This window comes from Aspergillus tanneri (assembly GCF_003426965.1).
Source record: "Aspergillus tanneri strain NIH1004 chromosome Unknown AapTan_3_pilon_pilon_pilon, whole genome shotgun sequence".
Lineage (NCBI taxonomy): Eukaryota > Fungi > Ascomycota > Eurotiomycetes > Eurotiales > Aspergillaceae > Aspergillus > Aspergillus tanneri.
The window spans coordinates 3,204,733-3,225,975 of NW_022984630.1; the positions used below are offsets into that span (position 1 = coordinate 3,204,733).

Genomic DNA, 21,243 nt, shown 5'->3' on the forward strand with positions numbered 1-21,243 from the left:
TTAAGGTTTCCGATGAAGAGCGGACGAATCCAACTCCACACGCATCTGAAGAAACATATTCCGCGAGTAAGCCTCCTGAGGATGTGGTTGACGAAAACACGATGTCTGCACATGCGGCGGAACAGCCGCTTCGGCCTGCACTGCACGAGCTTTACTCATCTTGCGATATCCAACGCACATACCGAACTCACCGAGACCAATGCCACAGATGGATCCTACGACAGTGCCGGCAATCCAGCCCCGGCTCGTGGGTTGATTCGATAGTTCGGATGATACTCGAATGATACTCTGGTGTCGGGTTGTGCTTCTCTGCTGCCCCTGTGCCCGTGCTGGTGCTGCTAACGGTGGCTTGTTTGGCTGTGGATCCGGCGGACGCGGTGCGAGATGTTTTGGTCGACGTTGCGGCCAGCACCGTGATGCTGGTGGTTTTGCTGGGGAGGCTTCGGTAGACGGTGTGTGCTTCCCAGTTGGGCTAGCAGAAGACGTTCTTTACGATAGTTCGCCGAAATGATACGTTTCGTAGACGGTCATGGTGGCGCATTCGCTTTCTGTACCACTATAAAAGTATCACAATCTCTGTCACGGCAGAACGGTGGGGTAAAATTTACCATCTATAATACTAGCCATTATTCAAGTACACCGTGTGGTTGGGACAGGTCGTTGGCCCGGAACATTCCTGGATATGAGTTCCGCAGCAGTTGACGTACGAATTCGAAAATACGAACGTAGATGTCTTTTCACAGCTGATTGTTTCCGCTAACCGAGTATACGTGTTAGTTCGTAAAGTAGTGCGAAGATAGAGATGGGACTGACTCTGCGTAACGCCTCCTTGGTAGTGATATAATATCCATTGAACCAGGGAGGATGTGTGGTTGTCGCTGCTTGCACGGAGTCCATATTGACTGCGTAGATGAGACTGGTCTGGGACCGTGCTGCTCTCGTCATTTTGATACTATCTATCCACAGGTAGAAAACAGGCCCCAAAGCGAAAACAATAAAAGAAAGGAAAAGAAAAGGAGGGGAGCAGCAGACGAGAACGGTCCAAGGTATGAGATTTTTGGGGGCCGACTCTCTCCCAGAACCAATTACTAAATAAACTATACATCACGGCCATTGCGTTCGGAGTAGGTAGGCACTAGGAAGTAGTCCGGAGCTCCGTCGAAGCTCCAGTTCATCGGCACATGGGATAATCGACACTAAGTAATATAGACGCTCTCTAGTTCATTACTGCTGAGTACTTTGACTAACAAGGGTACCATGTGTCAGTCGAGGATCAGGACAGGTTTGATGTTAATATGATATGTATTCATCAATCTATGGAATAGGCCGGGGGTTCCTACCCGGAGGGAATCAGAGGACTCCAAGCATGTGCAATCTGGTAGACTTAGAGACCTAAAAGACCCGTCCTTTATTGGTCGTGGGAGTGGATTAACGTTCAGAATGGACTAAAACTAGGGCTGGGCTGGTGAAAGTTCAAAATTGATCATCAAAGTACGGTGTCTACTATAAAGGGTTATACCTTTCCTATTAACGTATCCGGACACCGAATGGCAAAGGACATCGAGTCTTTCTTTTCTCCAATGATTCCTTTTTGGACATAGCCTATCCTCATTATCAAGACACTTACACTCTATTGCCTTTCATTATATTGTGTGAGTTCTTCTCAGTATGTAGAACGTCGTAATACCCCATCGCTATGTTGGTATATACTTCTATCCAATTTTTTATTAAGCCCATTGTTTAGATCCACAAAATATATGTCTTCTTTTTCTTCTCTCGGTACGCCTACACTGGCTTGTTATGACCGCTACGTTGTATAGCACACGTTCGTTATCCTTCACAGGCATTGGTATTGGGCAATAGGGCGATGAGTGAACATTATCCCGTGAATCTCTACCTTCTCTCTCTTATCCGTACTCTGTTCGACCCATCATTTGCCAAAGAGAAGTCAAAAAGCGCAATTAGCTAAGATGTTGACGAGTATTAGCCAAAGGGTTTCACTGATGGATAATCAGCTTCACTCAATAAAATAGATAACTTACCTCAAACGTAAGCTTATAGATTTCCATCACGGAAAGATGTCTACCGGTACACAATCGATTCCCGTACCCCCAGTGAAACTCGTAACGATCCCACTGCTTTATCGTCTCGGGCGAAGCTTCTAGCCACCTCTCCGGGCGATAGGCAGCCGCATCGTTCCCGTAGAGCCCTGTGTTTTTCATCGTGATCCATGGACTGGACGCCACTGCCGTCCCTTCTGGGACATATATCCCATTGTATGTGAATCCGCCGCTTGCGGCTTTGCGCGGGAATAAGGGAATGGTTGGAGTTAGGCGAAACGATTCTCTGATACAGGCGTTTGTGTAGGGAAGGGCATGTGCTTGTTCGAAGAGGATGGGATGGGTTGTTTGGGTTGAGCAGAATTGGTCAACTTCACGTCGCAGCTTACAGAGGACTTGGGGGTGTTGGATGAGGTTGTTGAACAGTCGGATTGTTGCTGAAGCAATTGTTGCAGAACCTGCCATCCTGCTCTCACGTTATTGAAGTTGATGTCTAGTTGGAGATATTCCCGTACATTGTTTGCATAGCTTCACCCTTAACGTCATGCGCGGTGAGGAAGGTGCCATCCGCGTATTTGGAGGATATGAGACTGATGCCTGTGTTAGGGACAGGATTTTAATTTGACATCAGGGCAGGAGGGCCTACATACCGTTCGAACATTGTCTGGGGTTTTCCGGGGATTGAATCGGCCCCTCTCTGGTAACGGTCGTATTGGTTCTCAAGTACCTATGACATCCATTAGCAAAGAGTCCATGATGTTGGAAGTCTCCAGAACAGAGCTCTGCATTACAGTCTGTAGAATTTGTATCCCCTTTTGGTACTCAGACTGTTGCTGGAAGAGCTTGCGGCCGAGGTAAGTCTCCCGGTAGAACCAGGACAGCTTTGGGACACGAGCTAGATAGTCTATCGTATCGAAAGTCTGCGAGGTTGCGGCAACCAAACCATGGACGTCTTTTCTCTTCTCCAGGAACCCAATTGGCTCCCCAAATAGAATACGGCCAACGACATCGTATGTGAACCATCTTGTATGTCGTTTTATCAGTCATATGCGGTTGACGGTGGTGAATTAGAGCGTAGAGCCTCACTAACATACCGTATCCATTCGTCCAGAGGGATAGATATCGGATTGTTCTTCAACGCATCAAGTAATACTAGTAGACATCTGTCTACCTGCGGCTCGTAGGTCTTGATAGATGCCATAGAAAACTGCGGAGGATAATCAGGTCCGACCGTGGAATGCCCTACACACCGGTTATTACTCACCGCAGCAGCCAGGCCATGCTTGATGTTCAACAGATCCTGATATTTCTGAACGCCAAATAGTCCGGGGTTGTTAGCGTAGAAAGAGGTCTTCTCCGCGCGACGATGAAAGATATTAGGAAGGAAATAAGGATCGTTAATCATCACAGAGTCCGGTCCATAGCGAACCACAGGCCCTGTCCAAGTCAAGTTACCATTGCATCCCTTTAGCAAATCGCAACCTTTTGGTCCTCGATTTTACACATTTTCGAAGTTTATACCATATTTGCTATGCAGACGGAGATAATATTCTTGAGACCCGCCTTGCATAAATCGCCAGCCTTGGTGCCAGTTACTTACAGAGGCCAGGAATGGACCTGGTATTGAAGCCAGTGGATGCAGCCATCGCCGGTAAATGGCAAGCACGGCGATTGCTATAACGGGAAACGTGAAAGCCAGCGTCACGCACGCCAAACAAGACATGATCACGACTGAGGGTATAGATACAAGTAATCCGTATCTAACCTTGCAAGTATGGCTTTCTGTACACGGATTTTAAGAGACGGCTCTTCCAACTAACGATGGAATGCAGTCACAGTGGAGTCGATGGAGTCGTTTGACCGCCAGATGGGGGACCAGCCGTCTTCAACAAATCACCAACTTGTCGTTTAGAGCAGAGCTGTAACCTCCAGACTAGAACCAAAGATTAGCGGTAGGTCGGGGCTGTGTTTCAAGTTTAGTGCCATGGGTGTTCGGTCTTGCATAATGCACGCTGAGAGTTGGTGACGTGGAGAAATCAGCGGCGTTTGTTGTCCTGCTATAAACTTTCGCTCTTTCTCAGCCACCTTTACTAAAAAAGCCGCGGGGCCTCGATAGCAGAGAGGAAAGCCATAAAACAAAAATTCTTTCAACATGGTTGATCCACGTGAATCCGTTCCCAGGTTTCTTGCCCAGTATAAAGGCAATACCTATGTAGAAGGATGGGCGAAATTGTGGGATCGAGGTGACTGCCTGAATTGGGATAAAGGATTCCCAAACCCGGCACTGGAGGACACTCTAACAGAGCGACAGTCCATTCTCGGTGCGCCAACATTCAAGGATGGGAATGGTAATCGGCACAGAAGAAGAGCTCTGGTCCCTGGCTGTGGTCGAGGAGTAGATGTTCTTCTTCTAGCCAGCTTCGGTTATGATGCGTATGGATTGGAATGTAGCCATTCAGCAATCGAGGCATGCAATGCGGAAGAGGCCGGAACAAAAGCCACGTATCCCATCAGAGACCCTAGTGTTGGGAGAGGCAGCATCACATTCATACAAGGTGATTTCTTTGATGATGCTTGGTTAGAGAAACTGGGCCTTCAACAAAATGCGTTTGATCTGGTATACGATCACTTGGTAAGGGCACTTCCTTGTATTCCAATGATCATTTGGACAGGAGCTGTGGTGCTCACAGATCCAACAGTTCTTCTGCGCGTTAAATCCTTCTCTTCGATCCAGATGGGCCTTGCGACAGACTCAGCTTCTTGCCTTTAATGGCCACTTAGTCTGCCTCGAATATCCAAGACACAAAGATGCCTCGGAATTAGGCCCTCCATGGGGGGTGTCATCTGAACTTTACTTGGAGTACCTCAGTCACTCAGGCATGGAGAGCCCTAACTTGAGGCGAGATTCCAATAGAAACGGTTTTGCCAGAGTGGCATATTGGCAGCCGATTCGCACGCATGCAACGGGAATAGACGCCAATGGTGTTGTTCTAGATCGCGTTTCTATATGGCGTCGGATAGTACCCGAAAGAAAGATTCCAAGTGAATGAATATACGGAAGAGGTTGTCGGATAGTTCCTATTGGGAACCATAACCTGAACTGCATCGTCCATCTGACCCTAGCCTACGACACAATACTAGTGCCTCCTGTGCGTTGTCGTCGATATACCGGACGCTGTGTCTATTAGGTATGCCCTGGGGCAAGAGGGGTATGCCAAAGTGGTATCCCCTGGAATGTCAATATTCACATTTTGATTCCTGCATACTCTGGGCGCTAATTTGCCTTCAGGCAGGGATTTAAGTCTTTGACTGGCCAGTCAAAGATAATAAACTGCTGCATTTTACTGTATTTTTATTTTCCCTTGTGACACCCATGTGAATTAATCTATGCAGGGTAGATGTATTGGAAATTGGCATGTGGCCAATGCGGTATTGGGATTTGGCCAAAAAACCATATGGATATGCTGCAGGCTTTCCCTTTTGATCTCATATTCGACTAGAGTCACCTGGAATCAGCCCCTTTACTAGTTGTTCATTGGGTCACTACTCTTCTGCCCCATTAGCCTTCACTGTCTTTAGATACGGACGTAAATAATTAGGCTAAGCCACCAGTATCCACCTCCGCTTTGTGGGATTATTTGACACCCCTCCAGTTTTCACGCAGCCGTAAAAGATTGTTTAGGATGATTGCTACGGCAAAGGAGTAACGATCTTGATGGATGAGATTAGATTTGGACGGTCACAGCCAAGGCGACTCGTATATGCAGTCCTCTAGTTCGGCAGGGTGGTCCCAGCACAGTGCGCACAGTAGAAGATTGTTAATCATCTGGTTTGAATAACCATCATTGTTGCTATTGTACCAATAGCCAGTATTCTGTCAAGTCGAGATATGGCAAGTTTTATATCCACGAATCATGAGACAAAGGCCCAACAAAAGGTGGCTGGATTGAATCTCAGAACTTAGAAGCCAAAAGAGACCCACCTGTATTCCCTTCTCATGCCGTTAGGGTATCACAACATCACTTGACCCTTGTCCACTTCATATCTGCTCAGAACCACGGTGGATTCTTGATATACCGCTGAATGTCTACATTGCAGTCATCGCTTATATACAACTATTGTACAGGAAATCAGCCATAGCCTACTCATCTATCCAATCTCCGACACAACCCCGGGTCTCCCCAATCGACCCATCACACCTTTCTTCAACCGTAGAAGCCTCTCAATTTCCCCCGGCTGCAGACCCTGTCGATCCCGCATTGTCAGCGCCTGTCGAATCGTCACAGCGTCGAGGAACTCTCGTCCCGCGAAACTCGACCGTCCGAGATTCTCCAGCTCATGATTCGCTGCCTTTGATATCTGGTCGCGAGAACTGTATATTAACAGAGCCGGATTGGACGCCGGGGAGAACCCCGTCTGTCCTGGCTTGTGCTGAGAGGGCTGGGCGGAAAATGTGCTCGAGTGAGAGTATGTCGGGACAGGATTGACAGGTCCAATGCTGCGGAGGGAGGCGGCAAAATCAGGATCTCGGCCGTCGAAATCAATAGCTATTGGAGTTGAATCTAGAGTTAGCAAAGATGTCTGGAGCGAGTGTTTTGCTTTATCTTGTTGTTTCTTCCCTGTTGAAATCAGGAACATGTACATACCGCTAGTTTTCACCGTAGACGGTTGCTCCTTCGAGTGATATGTAGGCCCTGGGGAACTCGCCTTGGGCTCCCTAGGGACTTTGGGTGGTGATGGAGCGGACGATGGAGCGGACGATGGAGCGGAGGCGGAAGTGGAAGGGGAAGGCTGTTTCGGATACTGACGTCGTGAGGCAGCTTGAGCGGCTGACCTCACGGGCTTTGAAGCTGAAGAGCCCATGGGTTTCTGTTGGGGGTGATAACTGATGAAGAGAGGCGGCGTGAAGACTGGCCTAGTGGTCTGGGTTGCTGGATTCTGAAGCTCTGTCTTCTGCAGAAATGCCACCGCACTAGCCGAATCGGTGTCCCCGTAGCCGCGCTGGTGACGTCAAGTTGTCAGATGCGTCTGTTGCTTACAACATGAGGGGATTTGTTAGTTTAAGTGCGCGAATTAATCTTACGATAATGGCACTCATACAGAAGCTCAGTGTTTTATTGATCTGCTACATCTGTTCTATGCTTATGCAGACATGGACCCGTACAAGTAACTCAATCATAGACAGTATAAACAAGTCACCGCTAAAGAAACTGCCAGTAAATCCAGTACGGGCTAATCTACCTAAGCCCTGCAAGGCGCCGACCTTGCACTTCGCCCAGGGCGCGACTACCGCTGATGAATGCGACCGTACCAACAGCGGCGACGGCCGGAAGGATCTGGAACAGGGTCCAGGAGGTATAGTACAAGAAGAAGATGCCTTCGAGCGAGAGAAGTGACCCGAGGAACACGGCATGAGGGATGGGAGCCGACTTAAGAGCGGTGGGTAGATGATACACGTTGGCACCAAGGAGAAACCACTGAGAGATGGCAATTAGGTCGAGCTTAAGCCACCCAGAGAACAAGACAAGACTCACCACGCCGGCCAGAAGAGGAAGAGCAGCAAGGACCATTCCAACAAAGGCCAAAGTAATCACAACAGGGGGACTCCGCGGATCGCTCTTGAAGATATGATGGATCTCGGGAAGCTTTCCGAACCGCGAGACCTCGACCTTGGGGACAGGCACATCAGGGTCCCGGGTGACCAAGAGCTTGAACGCGGCTCCGTTGTATGCTTGAGAGTCTCCAAACGAGCCAACAAGGAACCTGGCGTCGAGGGGCTCCGAGACAGAGAGGAATTGGACGGGAAGGTCTTTTTGTGTCTAAGGCCACGTTAGAGTGACTATAAACAATCTCTCCTCTACTTACCAATTCCACCCTGGATTTGCCATTATCTTTCACACTGAAAGGATACGAAATATCCAAACCAGTATTCGGGTCTTGAAGTAGCAAGAACACCTGGTGGGCGCGTTTTGCGGAGCGGCCTTCTTGCGTTATCAGGCTCACTTTAAGGGTATCCGCGCTGCCGAGCGAGACGGGTTTGGAAAGGGCCTTGTTGTCAGGGATCCTATCAATTGCAATTGGATTAAGAATTAGCTCCACGAAACGAACAAAGTGAAAGATTATTCCATCATCGCTGATCCCACATACTGTTCCTTCGAACCCGAACCAACTCCAGCGCCTTTTGTGTGAACTGACACGGTGGCATCAGTAAATCCCCAGACAGAGGCTGCGCTGGTCGGAATAGCAGCCGAAGCCAGTAGCCCCAGCTGGAGAAATGTATGCCAGAGCTGCATCTTGATGGCAAAAGACAGACGATAGAACTTAGTGGGGGACTCGCGCAGACAATAGCGACGACGAGCAGTAGGAACCACCGACCGACCGTTTGGGAGGCAAAAGACGGAAGAAGCGCTAAGATAAGCGCCCGCGGCTTTGGGGCATCGGCGGTCCAGTGACCGACCGCCCGCCTTTGCAAGCCCTAATTTCCCGGCATCTTCAAAGTCGACCTGCCAAACAATTCTTCCTCGCTCCTCGCTCCTCGACCGGCTTTGTCGGCTCTCCTATTCACTACGACGCTCTGTCATATCCGCGATCGACTGTATAGTCGCTCCCGTATCCTCGCAAAATGCCCTCCACCCCGTTGTTCTAGCCCTAGGAGCCCTCGGAGAGCCCTCCTGCGCCTGCAGTTTGTCTTGACGTTGCTTCTCCTTCGCCTCCGATTTACCGACTGGTCACGCTGTGATTTGTTCCCCAACGCTTGGTTTTCGGCTGTTCTGGTTGCGATTGCCACTCAACATAGGAGCTTACGGTAGGTAACTACAACTCAGTTTGTAGTTTTGTCACGGTCTTGATCTACCCAGAGCCTCCGCATTCGCCAGGAGTTGCACCTCGTGTTTTGCCCTCGCTCTCAGTGTCTTCTATCCAGTTTGTTTCACGGGCTAACGGTGGACTTTTCCAGACAGTGATTACCCGGCGAATCCAGCGTCATTCACCTCAATATACTGGAACGTAAGAGAGATCAGTGGAAAAGGCCGTGTGAGAAGAGGTCTCTTGCTCCCTATTCCAATTGATCCATATACTCGCAGTTGGAGGGGTCAATAGCCACTTGATACTGTGTTTCTACGATAGTCACCTTCAGCGAAAGAGCTCAAAGACGTGATCTATAGCAATCACATGCAAGGGAAAAAAAGTAAGGTAGAAGGCTTTGCGCCCTATGTTTGAGCCTGGGGGTTGCTTAGGGCTCGATATATAGGGTTGCGTTTTTAAGCCTCATTCACTGGACTTTAATGCTAATACACAGTCTAGTGGTTGGCAGAGCATCTGTTACCCAGGAACTGGGGTCCCCCGCCCCCTCTCTCTTCGAGTTATCCTCAGTATGTTCCTTTCCTTCTCCTCTTCTCTTCCCCATACCTAACTCTCTCAGAATCATACCCGACGCAGTTCCTCTCGTGCTTCTCGCAGAACAACTCGTGAACCTGAAACTCAACCTTCTGCTTTAGCTCGTTCCTCATATTCTCTACCTGTGACCCCTGTCACTACTACTTTTGAAGAGTCCCTGTTGTCGGCGAAACATCGCAGGAGACCAGGCTCTGAGTCTCACGACGACAGGCCACTACGGATCAAAGGATCTATCGAAACTTCGCAACAAATAGGGACTCTTAGCTCAGCTCGAATACCCGACAGCTCATCCCAGAAGAGTCATCGTAGTCGAAACCCCGATAAGCAGAACGGGGAATCTGGCCAGGTGAGTTGGCTCTAATGATGACTGAACAGTCCTATCCATCTCCTAGTAGCAAGGACTAACATTCTAAACAGACACAGTCTACTCTACATACTTTCCTGCTGAAAAAACCTCTGGGTCGACGAAAGTCACTGGCTACACAAGCTGAGTTGACTGAAAAGAACGACAAACCCGGTCCCGGTACACCTGCCAGCGAAACCCCTCACTCTGGCGGTCGAAAGACCCGCAAGTCTATGCCAGTGAAGATGAACGGCTCTGCAAGCCTTGAGACGAGTGCCACCAAGCCTCCAGTGACCACTCCTCGCGTCTCTACCCCACAACCATCTGGTCGCGATCGTAAATCCAAGGACAGTAGCGTCCAACCGAGTGAGAAGAAGACCTCTAAACCGACTCCTCGCATGCGACCCCAGCGCACGCCCGCTGCGAAAGCTGACAAGGAGCCCCAAGTGAGCAGCAAAGAAGACATTTCGAATTCCGTTACGCCACAGTCACGTGCCGCCCCCAGTTCAAGAACTCGTCGCAGTCGTAAGTCAGCGCCCGATCTCGCAAATCCAGGGCAGGACCGGGCCATCTCGGAGGACAACATGGAAGTAGACTCCAAATACTCGGTCGTCGATAACTCTAGTAAGAAAAGGTCGCGACCCAACCGGCTGAGCAATACCATCACTCTAAGCGTGGGTCGTAAAGCATTGGAGTCAGTACTTCCGGCCACTCTCGACACGATGTCTTATGACCGTGAGATTGCGGACAGCGTCGAAGCGACTCCTCTCCATGTCTATGGGGACAATTTTCACTTTGATTATGACACCGACATGTATAGAAATAACTTTGGTCTTGACGGCCAAATTGACACCCCTGCATCTCCTACAAGCTTCGCAACGAGCACTTCCACCGCAGCACGGGCATCAGGACGGACTCGCAAGCCCACGATTCGGGCCTTGGAATCTTTCGAATCTGAGCGACGATACCGTCGTGCCCGAACAAAGACCCCCGCGAAGGTGGATGCACCCGCTGGGGAGGGTCGTGACAGCAACAAAGTGAACGGTGGGCATAGAAAAGAGACGCCGCCAACATCGGTTCCGACACAGAATGGACCAACGTTGCAGGCAGCCCCGACTTCGGATGTCGCGGCCATCGCTAGCCGGCTCATTGAGCTGACCGCAGCTGCCTTGGCTCCAGGATTTGAGCCGTCGCCTGAAGCTGAAAGATGGCTCGAGGAACTGCAAAAAGAGTTTGAGCAGAGGAAGACGGCTCAAACCACGTCGGGGAAAGCCAGGTCCGGGGGAGAAAGTATGCAACCCTCGAACAAGTCATCTTTTTTAGGTAGCGCGCAACCCTCCAAGCCGTGGACTGACAAGGATGGCTGGCTGCACACAGGTCAAGTGAATAAGTTCGGGGAAGAGTGCATCGTGATCTCTTCGGACTACGAGTGGTACCGTCCCAACAATACTTATGGTGACGATCAGCTTCCCTTGCCACCCGTGCGACTCAAGTCCCGCGAGCAGCTCGAAAAGGACCGTATCTTTGGCTTCCCTCCGCGCATGGGAGAACGCAATCTACCTCGCAAGACGTATCTCCCTTTCACCCTTGAGAATGTCGACGAAGAGAAGGCCAAAATCAAGGCTCGTGAGGAAGCTCGCCAGAGGGGCCTTGTGTTTGACCGCTCGATGTCTTGTGCTGAGATTAAGACATTGATACGCCAGCACGACATCGCCGGCACTTCGCTGCCTTCCAATGGTCCTCCTACATCTGTGTATCCAAGAGAGAACACCAAAGTAACTAGAAGTTCACGTAAGAGAAGACTTGTCGATGATACTCCTCAAACCAAAACTACACAGAATTCAGCCACCGAGTCAACGGACACAGCCCACAAACGCAAAAGACGCCGTAAATACATGGCAGGTGCGTCGGTGGCAGACTCTTCAAATACCGCGGGATCTGGTGAAGCCAAAGAATCTGGCGAAACGGCAGATCCCAACGAAACCGAGGATGGTGAAAGGCGTCCCCCTCAGGAGCGCTCGCCTATAATGCTCAAGCTGTACCTCACTAATAGGGACGAGGAAAAGAAAAAACAGAAGCAAACCGAAAAGGAGAAACAGACAGCGACGAAAGAGGACGAGACCAAATCCAGGAGGTCCAGAAAGAGCACCCAAGCCCAGTCCGAGAAGGATAAGAAAAAGGAGGCTCTTCCCAAGACTAGCACGTTGAAGAAACGTCCTCATTCCGAAGTCGAAGCTGATGTTCAGCTGGAGAAATCTCACAAAGCGAAGAAGACCGCTCATTCTGAGACCGAGGCAAATCAGCCAACCAAGACGGATAAATCGAAGAAGTCCTCTCATATGAAGATCAAGGCCAACAGTGGCCAGCTAGCCAAGGTGAACAAGTCGAAACCTCACGCTCACTCTACGACCGAGATTAGTAGTGCTCCAGCTAAGGCGACCAATTTACAAAAGCGTCAGCATGCTGAGCATGAGGCAAATAAATCCCAGTCCAGCGAGAAATCCCCCAAGAGTCTCAAACTCTCTTTCACACGCAGCTCTGACTCTCCGGGCAAATTCACCCTCACGCAAAATACTCCCAAGAAAGATTCTAGGGAGCAAAAGAGAGAAGAGAAAACAGAAGCCGTTGTTACCCCCGACACTTCCGCCGCAGCTGGCACGGGCATGACCATGACTCCCACGCCTGGGGGACGTCCGCGTCGTCGCGCAGCAGCAGCCTTGATGGCGGAATTCGAAACTCATGCTCAGGAAAGGGCCCGTCGTGCCAATGCGCGCAAGAAGGGTAATACGCCCCCCAAGAAGCCTAACGAAGCTGATCATGTGGACCAACCGGGCAATAAGACCTAATCTGGCATTCTAACATTGATATTCATCTCTTCTTTCCTTCCCTGTGATTCTCATCATAGCAACTGTGAAATCGACATTTGGTTTCCAAAACATCAATCTGCATTCGTGACATGCGTCACTACCCTCACCATATTCTATTTACAATGACGTTAAACACGGCGTTAGGACGGTCATCGGTTATTCTTTAAGCATAGCGAACCCACTGAAAGACTTTGGTCCGGTATGATTCATTGGCGTTGAACTCATGTAACTTTTTACGGTCGGTTTTATCTTTTTTCGGCATCTGATCCGCAGAATTGATCTTCGAGTTGCGAACCTGCTGTTTACGTTTCGGTTTACTCTGTTTTCGATAGTTCGTCCTCTTTGCCCTTGACGCGATAATCAACCGGCGCTGGGCCGAGTATATCTCGGAGCTCCCTGGGATTAATGAGACGTGGGTCATGCACCATTCACAATGGGTGGATCAATCTCAAGAACTGTGTGCACCCTGATCAGTTCCTGATTATCGTGATGGGCCCTTTGGCACCTTCCGTGGAGATATCAGTTGAATAGATCGGTGCCTCCTGATCCTATCAAGATCATGACCCCGTGAGGACTGGGATCAGAGAACGCAGGCATATTCATCCCATATGTGACAGGATGGTCGAGGGACCGAGACGAACAATGAACTAATTGTATTTTATTTATTATCTTCATTTCTAACTGTATGTACCAATCTTCTTTTCTTTTTTTTTATCTTTTAACTGTACTTCTGCGTCATTTCTGTCTTATGTCTGTCCATTTGGGATTTGCTCAATCGGATCAGACAAGCTATGCATTACATACAACTGTGCGTGTATGAGCGGGTCTACCTATTTGCCGACGGTGCTACCTATCTAAGAATGTTACCTCATCTCTCTGTTTCTCGTAAATATTATACATAAATTCTTATGCTATGTATGATGTCCAGCTATCCTGGCTGGGGATAAATTAGATACTCGTCCAGTATGTTCACTATCATATAATCTAATGAAAATATTTATAGAAGTCATAGAAACATGATGGTTGATAGAAAGAGATAGAAAAAAAAATAAAAAAAATTAAGGCACTAAGGCATCGAACCCAAAAACTACACCTGATTTAACTTTCCCATCTTCATCCATCCACAATACCTAGGTAGTTCTTCCGTACTTCAGTCGATCAAACTGCCTATGAACTCTCCAATTAAATAATAACAATAAAGAGGTGAAAAATAAAAGAAATCGAAAAAATGACACAGAACAAACCCCGCGTCATTCCCAATCCCCAAACACAACCTCGTCTTCACCGTCGTTCCGGTCCGAGTCGTCCCATGCAGCCTCAGGATATTCGCCAGACGAAGGAGTATAAAGTTGCTGCGCGACGGTATTTCTCTCTCTCTCTCTCTCTTGTATCTACTCTATTGAAGGATATACGGATAAGATATTCTATTTCCAGAGAACCGGGATTAAGATAACCTCTTAACCTAGTTAAAGGAAAGAAAGGTGCTAATGCTTTGCTGTGCTAGATGGCTATCGACAATTGTGGCGTTGCCGATTTTGATGTATACTTCTTATATGCTTTATGAAAGGAGTATGTTCTCTCTCCCTCTTTGTCTTTCCCCAGCTTCCTGAATGCTAATTTCTTAGCGTATGGGAATAAAAATCCCAGAAAGTTGGTCACGAATTCAACTTCGTCGGAGAGTAAAGATGAGAATTAAAATGTCTTCATATCCAAACTGTACTATATGTCTTTTGCATGTATTCATACTGACCGATTCCATCTGCTTCTACTACATTCTACTAATCTGACTTTCTGGCATCCTACCTCAATTCCATCTCACCCTTAATATGTATCCCATTCTGATTGCAACGACGCACGACTGGCACACTTAGGAGCAGGAAAGAAGGATAAAATACAGTAACCATAAACATGTGCAATATCATGCTTCCATCATAGACTGGTCAAGTAAAACAATCTCCCCAATTACCACCAGAGCGTACAAAGCTCAGGCCTTGGATGAAATCATCTAGTTTGCATCGACCAAACTGATCAGTGCTGCAGCCGTGTAAAGGTACAACCCGGTCGTTAACCAGCACCCTGACCAGAGGGTCTTTTTCACCGCTGCACTGCATTTTCTCGATATACGCCCGGGCGGCAAATGGAACCAGCCAGGCTGAAGCGTACCCATCCGTCTCCTGAGTGCTTTCCACCGATGTCTTTGACAAAGGCTTGGTGCCATTGTAGAGTCCCAGGGCAAAAAACACAGATACCATCAGACTGTCGTGCGAAAAGTCCGCATAGAGGGCAGAATCCACGGGAAACGTATCCGGACGCGAGTCAAGAGTGTGATTGGTACTCGTGTCATCATGCACTGGACTTTTGGTCAGGCGCGCAATCAGTTCATTGGCGAAGCCAATCCCCTGGGTGGGCCCAAGAGGATTTCCGGCGCCGTATCCATAGTACTTGTCCAGAGATTGGAGGTAATCATACTGTTCCCACTCCTTATGGCTGAACAAAGCACAGAATGGCGATAGCTCACTGCCGTCTGGAGTCGCCGCCACCGTTTCATAGGAACACAAGTCCATGAGGCTGACGACGTCCTTATTCGACAGCTTAGCTCCCGGAAGGCCTTCCTCCAGTCGCCGACGGATTGTAGGCGTAAACACGTCCCTAAACGTGGCCTTTGCATCGTGACCCAGTGTGCTGCCTTCGAATTTCGTACAGCCACCATGGTCCAAGGTGTTGTTGAAGCCATCTTTCTCTGGGAAGATTACACTGATTACAGGGGCTGTCTGATTTGGTATCGACTGGGGATCATCTAGCTTCGTCTTCTGAAACCCCTTGATGAACTTCTCCCCAGAGGCTATAACCCTATTTGATCCCGACGCCCGGATGAAAGGGACATTCGTCCTAGCGAGCGACTCGTACCGACGGTAGAACTTGATACCCGAATCTACCAGTTGATACTCACCGAAAGCGGTCAAATTATCCTTGCCCAAGGCGTAAGTGTAATCGTTGAGAAACGCATATTTCCCTCTGAAAGAGGTAGTATTTTGCTTGATTCCCGATATGAGCCGCGCATATTTATCTGACTTCGACCCTGTAGGATACCGTGCTCCATGACGCGAGAGCACCTGGGCAAAAGTGATGCGACAATTTCCCGGAATATTCTGAGGAACAGAAGACTGGTTCGCCAGCGAGAAATAGGGAGAGTATTGACCCCACAGATGAGAATCCGGGGCGAAGCACAGATATCCTTGGTCGACGGTACTGCAAACGTCTCGTGGTCGATCGAGCACCGGCGAACCGGAGGCCCTACACAGCATCTGTCAATATCTGTGACCGCACAGCTCGGCCAATCCAGTGCCATCAAGCTGGTTAGCTCACCTGAGTAAAAAGTACGATATCCACAATAGCAGCGCAATGGTAACACCCATGATGCCTACAATGATGATTTTCTTGTTTACCACCTGACGAGCCGTATGGAGGACTCGGACGTCCTTATATAGACCTCGGGCCTTCATCCGCACCTTCTCAAAAAGGGCGTCGCCCTGTCGATCATCACAGCAGGAAAGCGCGGGCTGATAGCTTACGTACTCCGCAGTGACCGTGTCGCAATGGGAACGGACGTAAGCTCGCAGTGCTAATACGACAGGGGGGGAGTGATGGGCCCTTTTCTGCAGGAGAAAGGCGGGATCGAAACATGACGGAAGGGGTTCAGTTTGGGCAGAAGCGGAATGATGTTGTCCGGTATTATGTGTCGTACTGCCGCTGTACTCCATAAGATTCTTAAGAGTAAGCAAGAATAGTATTGTTGCACAAGAATGAATGGCCAGCTGTGATAGGCCGGCCGTGACCACGTGCGCAAAGAGTAGTGTCTTGGTGCCTTGCTGGCTGAGGTGTCTAGGGCTGGGTTGTGACTCGCCTTGCCCTGATCACGTTTTCCTGTACTTATTTCGTCTCCTGCATTTGGTTCCTTACAGATGGAAGGAACACGGCAGGGGAAACCATATCCGAGACATGCAGCGCGCCAGTACAGGGGTCAACATGAGTAGGACCTACATCGGACATCCGTCGTATTAGAACCGGCTTTGTAGAAGTTCTTCAACAGGATAAAACAATCTGCAGGTGGAGGGACAGTCCGTACGCTCCCCTGACGAGTAATGCCTGTATCTTGTGCATAGATAGTCCCGAAGAATTCGCCAGGCGAAATCGAGGTAACTAGCTATGCAGGATACGAAAGCAGCATAAGGTTACATCAGACCATATTTATCGGCACGAAGCCAGCTCCACCGTGATTGATAAATAGAACCGATCTTCAGCCAGCGTCCGTCGGAACTCAAGCATTTCCTCCTGTCTAATTCCGTGTACTTGATTTTGGTTTCGGTTATACTCCATTCCCATTTCAATAATAATACTATACACAGTCTATGGCGGTACACCATACACAAGCGCAGAGATGCCCAGGCCTTCTAGCAGTGAATGGAGAGTCTCGCTCTCGGTCGCCCGGCACAATCCCACGTTAGAGCCGTGATATCGTTTGTCTAAAGGAGTCCACACGCAAGCAAATCAGAACAATTAATGCCAACAACGCCAGTCCAAGGATCGGGCAGGCCAGCCCAGCGACCGCCGTCCTAGTGGGCTCAGGTATAGAAGAATACCCCAAAACGAGAAAAAATATCACCCGAAGAAGCGCAAATAGGGAAAAAAAAAAAAAAAAAAAGAGAGAGCGAAACAGACATATCCCTTTATTTTTTTGCGCCCGCTCGAATGCACTCGCCAACATCCAGGTTGATCACGCAAATTGTTTGTAAGCAATGCCATCCAATGCAGTTGTTTCTCGCCTCGGGCGATGTGAAAGAAAATCAAGCAAATTTTATTGAAACCAGAAAACGGACGTGAAAAAGGAAGCTTGAAGATCCACAAAAGAAAATAATCCAAGGACCCCCCCCCCCCCCCCCCCAAAAAAAAAAAAAAAAAGGGAAAAAAAGAACAAAGAAAAGCAGAAGCAGAATATGGTCTGCACCCATCAAGGGTGTGGAGATCCCATCAAAAATTTTAGGCATAATATGTGGACGTACTATATCGAAGGATCATCAAACCCTCAGCATAGTCACGGTCGAGCCCATGCTCCAGGATACTGAGCCAGCGACTTTGTCTGATGCTCATCGGCCAAAACTCCACGCTCGGTGTGGTTGACAGTAGTCGTGGAGTATTGGGACGAGGCACTGGACCAATTTCCTGGTGTCCTTGCAGCAGACGAGATACGTGGAGGATTGGAGGCGCCCGGATGTGATCCTGCCGGGGCATCTCCTACCCTCGCCATCATGTCCATCCCACGCCACGTTGAGGTATGGTCACGGTCCGAGGTCGGATTCTCGACCGACGATCGGAAAGTTCGTGGAGATGTCGGTCGGGGAGGAAGCTGGCTGGAAGGCGCTAGTCGACTAACATGATCCCGATAAAAATCCCTTTCCGATCGGTAATGGTCTCGCTCCTGAACCAAGACCCGGATTTCCTGGCACTGTCTTTGCAATGACTCGGCCTGCTTTCGGATCTCCTCTTGCTGAGCATTGATCTTTTGCTCCATCTGCATTTCGTTCCTCTTGCGGTTGCGGAATCTCCTCGATGCATCGCTGTTCGCCTTGCGTTTCTCAGCCTGGCTAGAGGAGCCCGATTTCAGGTCCAGGATACATGGGATCATCCCAGGTAGTGGAGCATTGTCCGGCTGAGGCATTCCTATCGTTGCTGCTTCATCACTCGTATGTCTTACCCCTGCCACGGCAGATGGGAGTCGGGTGACTGGGTCTACGGTGGTGAACGGGGAGGATGTCGAGAACGGTGGTGCATGAGGTGGCTTCGGCACCCCAGTGAGTGAAGGAGACGATCGACCAAACTGACTGAAAGCTGAAATGGGAGTGGTAGGGCTCGTCTCCTGGGAGCTTGGAGTTGGTGTTGGAACCGCACTAGTCCGACGGCTATGAAACGTTGGCGTGGAATGAATCGATATGGGAGCTCCTGGCTGCTGATGTGTAGACAGCGAGGACGTCTGCCCCGGGGCCGACTCGAACGGCAAGGGGGAACCCGGTGTCGAAGTATACATGCTTGGTCGTGATTCGTGGGCCAAGGGAGACTGAGAGGCACCGGCTCTGCCAGGGTGACCTGCCCCAGCCGTGACAAACCGAGCGGAGGGCGAGAGAGGCGTACTCGTCTGGTGATTTCTCATTCCCGGCGACGCAGAGAGACGTCGGGCATGAATTGAAGGCGAGGGGAGATGCACCGTGGGAGAGGATGGATGTCGTGTATGGGATGGCCCCGGCTCTCCCAGCCCCTCGCGAATGGTTTCCGCGGGCGCCGCAGCTGTTGATACTGCCTTTGCAGGGGGGTTCAAGATAGATTGAACCCCGATGGGACGAAGTTGGGTCGATTTCAGAGAAGGCTCCACGGGAGCGGATGGATTCCAGGAGAGAGGCCGAGGGCGCAGGGGATCACGGCCTTCCACGGAGGACTCGTCCGCTACGTGAGGACGTTTCTTGTCGAAGACTGGGCGGGGCTCTGCTCGGAGTGCATCGTCCGCTAAAGGGGTTGAAACCGAGGAAATCTGCGACATATGCTCTGAGTCTCTTTCAAAGGACTGGCGCAGGGACTGGGGGCATAGCGGGGGCCCCCCTCTCTCCCGATGAGACTCTTGAAGAGGAGCGTGAGAGAGGGAGCCGGTCGGTTGGGCAAGATGGCAGCCAGACAGCGAATGATATTGACGAGACGAATGCACCGGGTTGGGGTATGGACGACTAGTCAACACACTGATCCCTAGAGCAGCCACGGTGGAGGGAGGGGAAAGGGAAAAGTCGGGGAAAGCAATGCGAATAGTTTTTAAAAAAAGGAGTATAAATTGGATTTAATTCATGCAAGGACCTGATGATCTTGTCCTCGTCTTCCTTTCTTGTCGGTGATCCAAGTCAAGAAAAATATAGTGCTACAGGGAGGTGGGTAGGGATATATATATAGATAGAATAGATATAAATCGGATCAGATGCAATATGCCAGACGATTGAAGCACGCCAGAAGATGGAATGTTTCAGAGATACAGTAGTCAATCGGGAGAGGGAGGAAGAGAAACCGGTGGATGGGAGAGAAGAAGAGGAAGACCAGAAAGGAGAGAGAGGGAAATCAGGAAGGGAAGAGAATAAAACACAAATAAAACAAATAAAGGACAACTGAGATATGAAGTTGGATATTTTGCAATTATAATAATTTCCATGACTAGGTTAATATATCGTAGAGGGAAAAAAAATTCCCAGAGAAAATCCAATCAAATTAGAGAGAAACTGAAAATTACGAAAAATAAGCTAGAGAAAAGGAATTCAAAGTTAAAAATAAAAAAAAAAAAAAAAAAACTAAAAAAAAAAAATGAAAAAAAAAAAGGAAAAAAAAAAATTAAAAAGGAATAATAATTACGAGGATAATCGTGCTGGAAGCACATCTTTTACCAGTCGAGCGGCGGTGTGAACACTGAGGGGATTTTGATCCAGAGTGGGACCCCCGTGATGAACCACAAGTATGGGATGGAAATGGAATGATGGACAACGAAGAGCGGACCCAGAGAATAGTCATTGAACCATTCATTCCATTCTATCCCATTCAGTCAGTCATTCTGCCATGGGAATAACCAGAGCGATGGATGTCCAATTTTGAAAGACAGACACGCATCACTAGATGGGATGTACTGTACCAGGATCTAGCTGCATCCATCCACCTCATCCATACATCCCGGTCGTCCTGTATGTACCTGTATGTACCTGGAGTGAAGGTCTAATAGGTACGGGTACCTCTAGGTACCTCAAAAGGTACGTCAGGTCCCAGGGGAAAATGGTACAGGCACCCGATACGGTACGATTCCAACCGTGATTACCGACCGTCCTCCGTATGGTACATACCGTACGGTATGGAGGTTCTACCTATGTATGTATCCATGTACATACATACCTACCGATGGATGCATAGGCTCGTCCCAAGTATGTACCACTTGGTAGTCCACGCCATGATGGGCCCGGGGGAATCGGAACCTCACTTGGCTGGACTGGGACGGATTCCGTCATTGGTTGGGCAGCGTGTAGTTACTGAGCTACCAGCTGGAAGGAAGGACTGTAGAATCCTGAGAAACAGCTAAGCGGGATCCCTCCAGTCCTCGATCATTTGAGGTAGTTTGATTCACTAGGGTATGTATGTAGTATGTACATGTACATATATCTACGTCCAGCGAGATGACCGTAGACCTGTCTACTGAACAAAGTACAAAGGCTTCAGAGGAATAGGTTAATTAACCCATAATTCCCGGACCTACAACTGTAATTAACTTTGGAGTTCTCAGTCAATCACTTACCTAACACAACCGAAACCCACTCGTGGCGGGCTTAGTGCCTTCACTGAGGGTGGAATCGGGGTTGGGGAAGATGCAAGTGAGCCGTCACCATGCCCATGGTTGTGGGTTGTGACCGGGATCGGTGGAGGCCTGACTAAATCCATCTTAGTCGAAGGGACTTTTTCCTCTTTTTTTTTTGAATAGATGTGCTTACCGCCTCGATAACCACCATCCTTG

The 21,243-nt window shown here is 49.2% G+C and overlaps 8 protein-coding genes across 8 annotated transcripts; 2 read left to right on the forward strand and 6 right to left on the reverse strand.

Annotated features, from left to right (window-relative positions):
* On the reverse strand, window positions 1-531 carry ATNIH1004_004859 (uncharacterized protein; the record flags this gene model as incomplete). Its single annotated transcript, XM_033569524.1, has 2 exons — window positions 1-487; window positions 515-531. The coding sequence occupies 2 exons, from the start codon at window positions 529-531 to the stop codon at window positions 1-3; spliced, it is 504 nt and encodes a 167-aa protein (XP_033428330.1).
* Window positions 532-1,997: 1,466 nt separating this feature from the next.
* On the reverse strand, window positions 1,998-3,706 carry ATNIH1004_004860 (uncharacterized protein; the record flags this gene model as incomplete). The annotated part of the gene is made up of 8 exons (XM_033569525.1): window positions 1,998-2,000; window positions 2,043-2,526; window positions 2,576-2,650; window positions 2,711-2,787; window positions 2,852-3,083; window positions 3,155-3,267; window positions 3,325-3,497; window positions 3,661-3,706. 8 exons carry the CDS (start codon window positions 3,704-3,706, stop codon window positions 1,998-2,000), a joined length of 1,203 nt encoding a protein of 400 aa, XP_033428331.1.
* Window positions 3,707-4,212: 506 nt separating this feature from the next.
* Window positions 4,213-4,830, forward strand: ATNIH1004_004861 (uncharacterized protein; the record flags this gene model as incomplete). Its single annotated transcript, XM_033569526.1, has 1 exon — window positions 4,213-4,830. The coding sequence occupies one exon, from the start codon at window positions 4,213-4,215 to the stop codon at window positions 4,828-4,830; it is 618 nt and encodes a 205-aa protein (XP_033428332.1).
* A 1,379-nt stretch (window positions 4,831-6,209) lies between these two features.
* Window positions 6,210-7,158, reverse strand: ATNIH1004_004862 (uncharacterized protein; the record flags this gene model as incomplete). Its single annotated transcript, XM_033569527.1, has 3 exons — window positions 6,210-6,622; window positions 6,707-7,061; window positions 7,144-7,158. 3 exons carry the CDS (start codon window positions 7,156-7,158, stop codon window positions 6,210-6,212), a joined length of 783 nt encoding a protein of 260 aa, XP_033428333.1.
* Window positions 7,159-7,297: 139 nt separating this feature from the next.
* Window positions 7,298-8,353, reverse strand: ATNIH1004_004863 (putative oligosaccharyltransferase subunit ribophorin II; the record flags this gene model as incomplete). The annotated part of the gene is made up of 3 exons (XM_033569528.1): window positions 7,298-7,879; window positions 7,926-8,124; window positions 8,208-8,353. The coding sequence occupies 3 exons, from the start codon at window positions 8,351-8,353 to the stop codon at window positions 7,298-7,300; spliced, it is 927 nt and encodes a 308-aa protein (XP_033428334.1).
* An 877-nt stretch (window positions 8,354-9,230) lies between these two features.
* Window positions 9,231-12,644, forward strand: ATNIH1004_004864 (putative GPI-anchored cell surface glycoprotein; the record flags this gene model as incomplete). Its single annotated transcript, XM_033569529.1, has 4 exons — window positions 9,231-9,246; window positions 9,363-9,430; window positions 9,481-9,801; window positions 9,873-12,644. 4 exons carry the CDS (start codon window positions 9,231-9,233, stop codon window positions 12,642-12,644), a joined length of 3,177 nt encoding a protein of 1,058 aa, XP_033428335.1.
* Window positions 12,645-14,605: 1,961 nt separating this feature from the next.
* On the reverse strand, window positions 14,606-16,426 carry ATNIH1004_004865 (histidine phosphatase family protein; the record flags this gene model as incomplete). The annotated part of the gene is made up of 2 exons (XM_033569530.1): window positions 14,606-15,959; window positions 16,032-16,426. The coding sequence occupies 2 exons, from the start codon at window positions 16,424-16,426 to the stop codon at window positions 14,606-14,608; spliced, it is 1,749 nt and encodes a 582-aa protein (XP_033428336.1).
* A 1,331-nt stretch (window positions 16,427-17,757) lies between these two features.
* ATNIH1004_004866 (uncharacterized protein) lies at window positions 17,758-19,254 on the reverse strand (the record flags this gene model as incomplete). Its single annotated transcript, XM_033569531.1, has 1 exon — window positions 17,758-19,254. One exon carries the CDS (start codon window positions 19,252-19,254, stop codon window positions 17,758-17,760), a length of 1,497 nt encoding a protein of 498 aa, XP_033428337.1.
* Window positions 19,255-21,243: the final 1,989 nt, after the last annotated feature.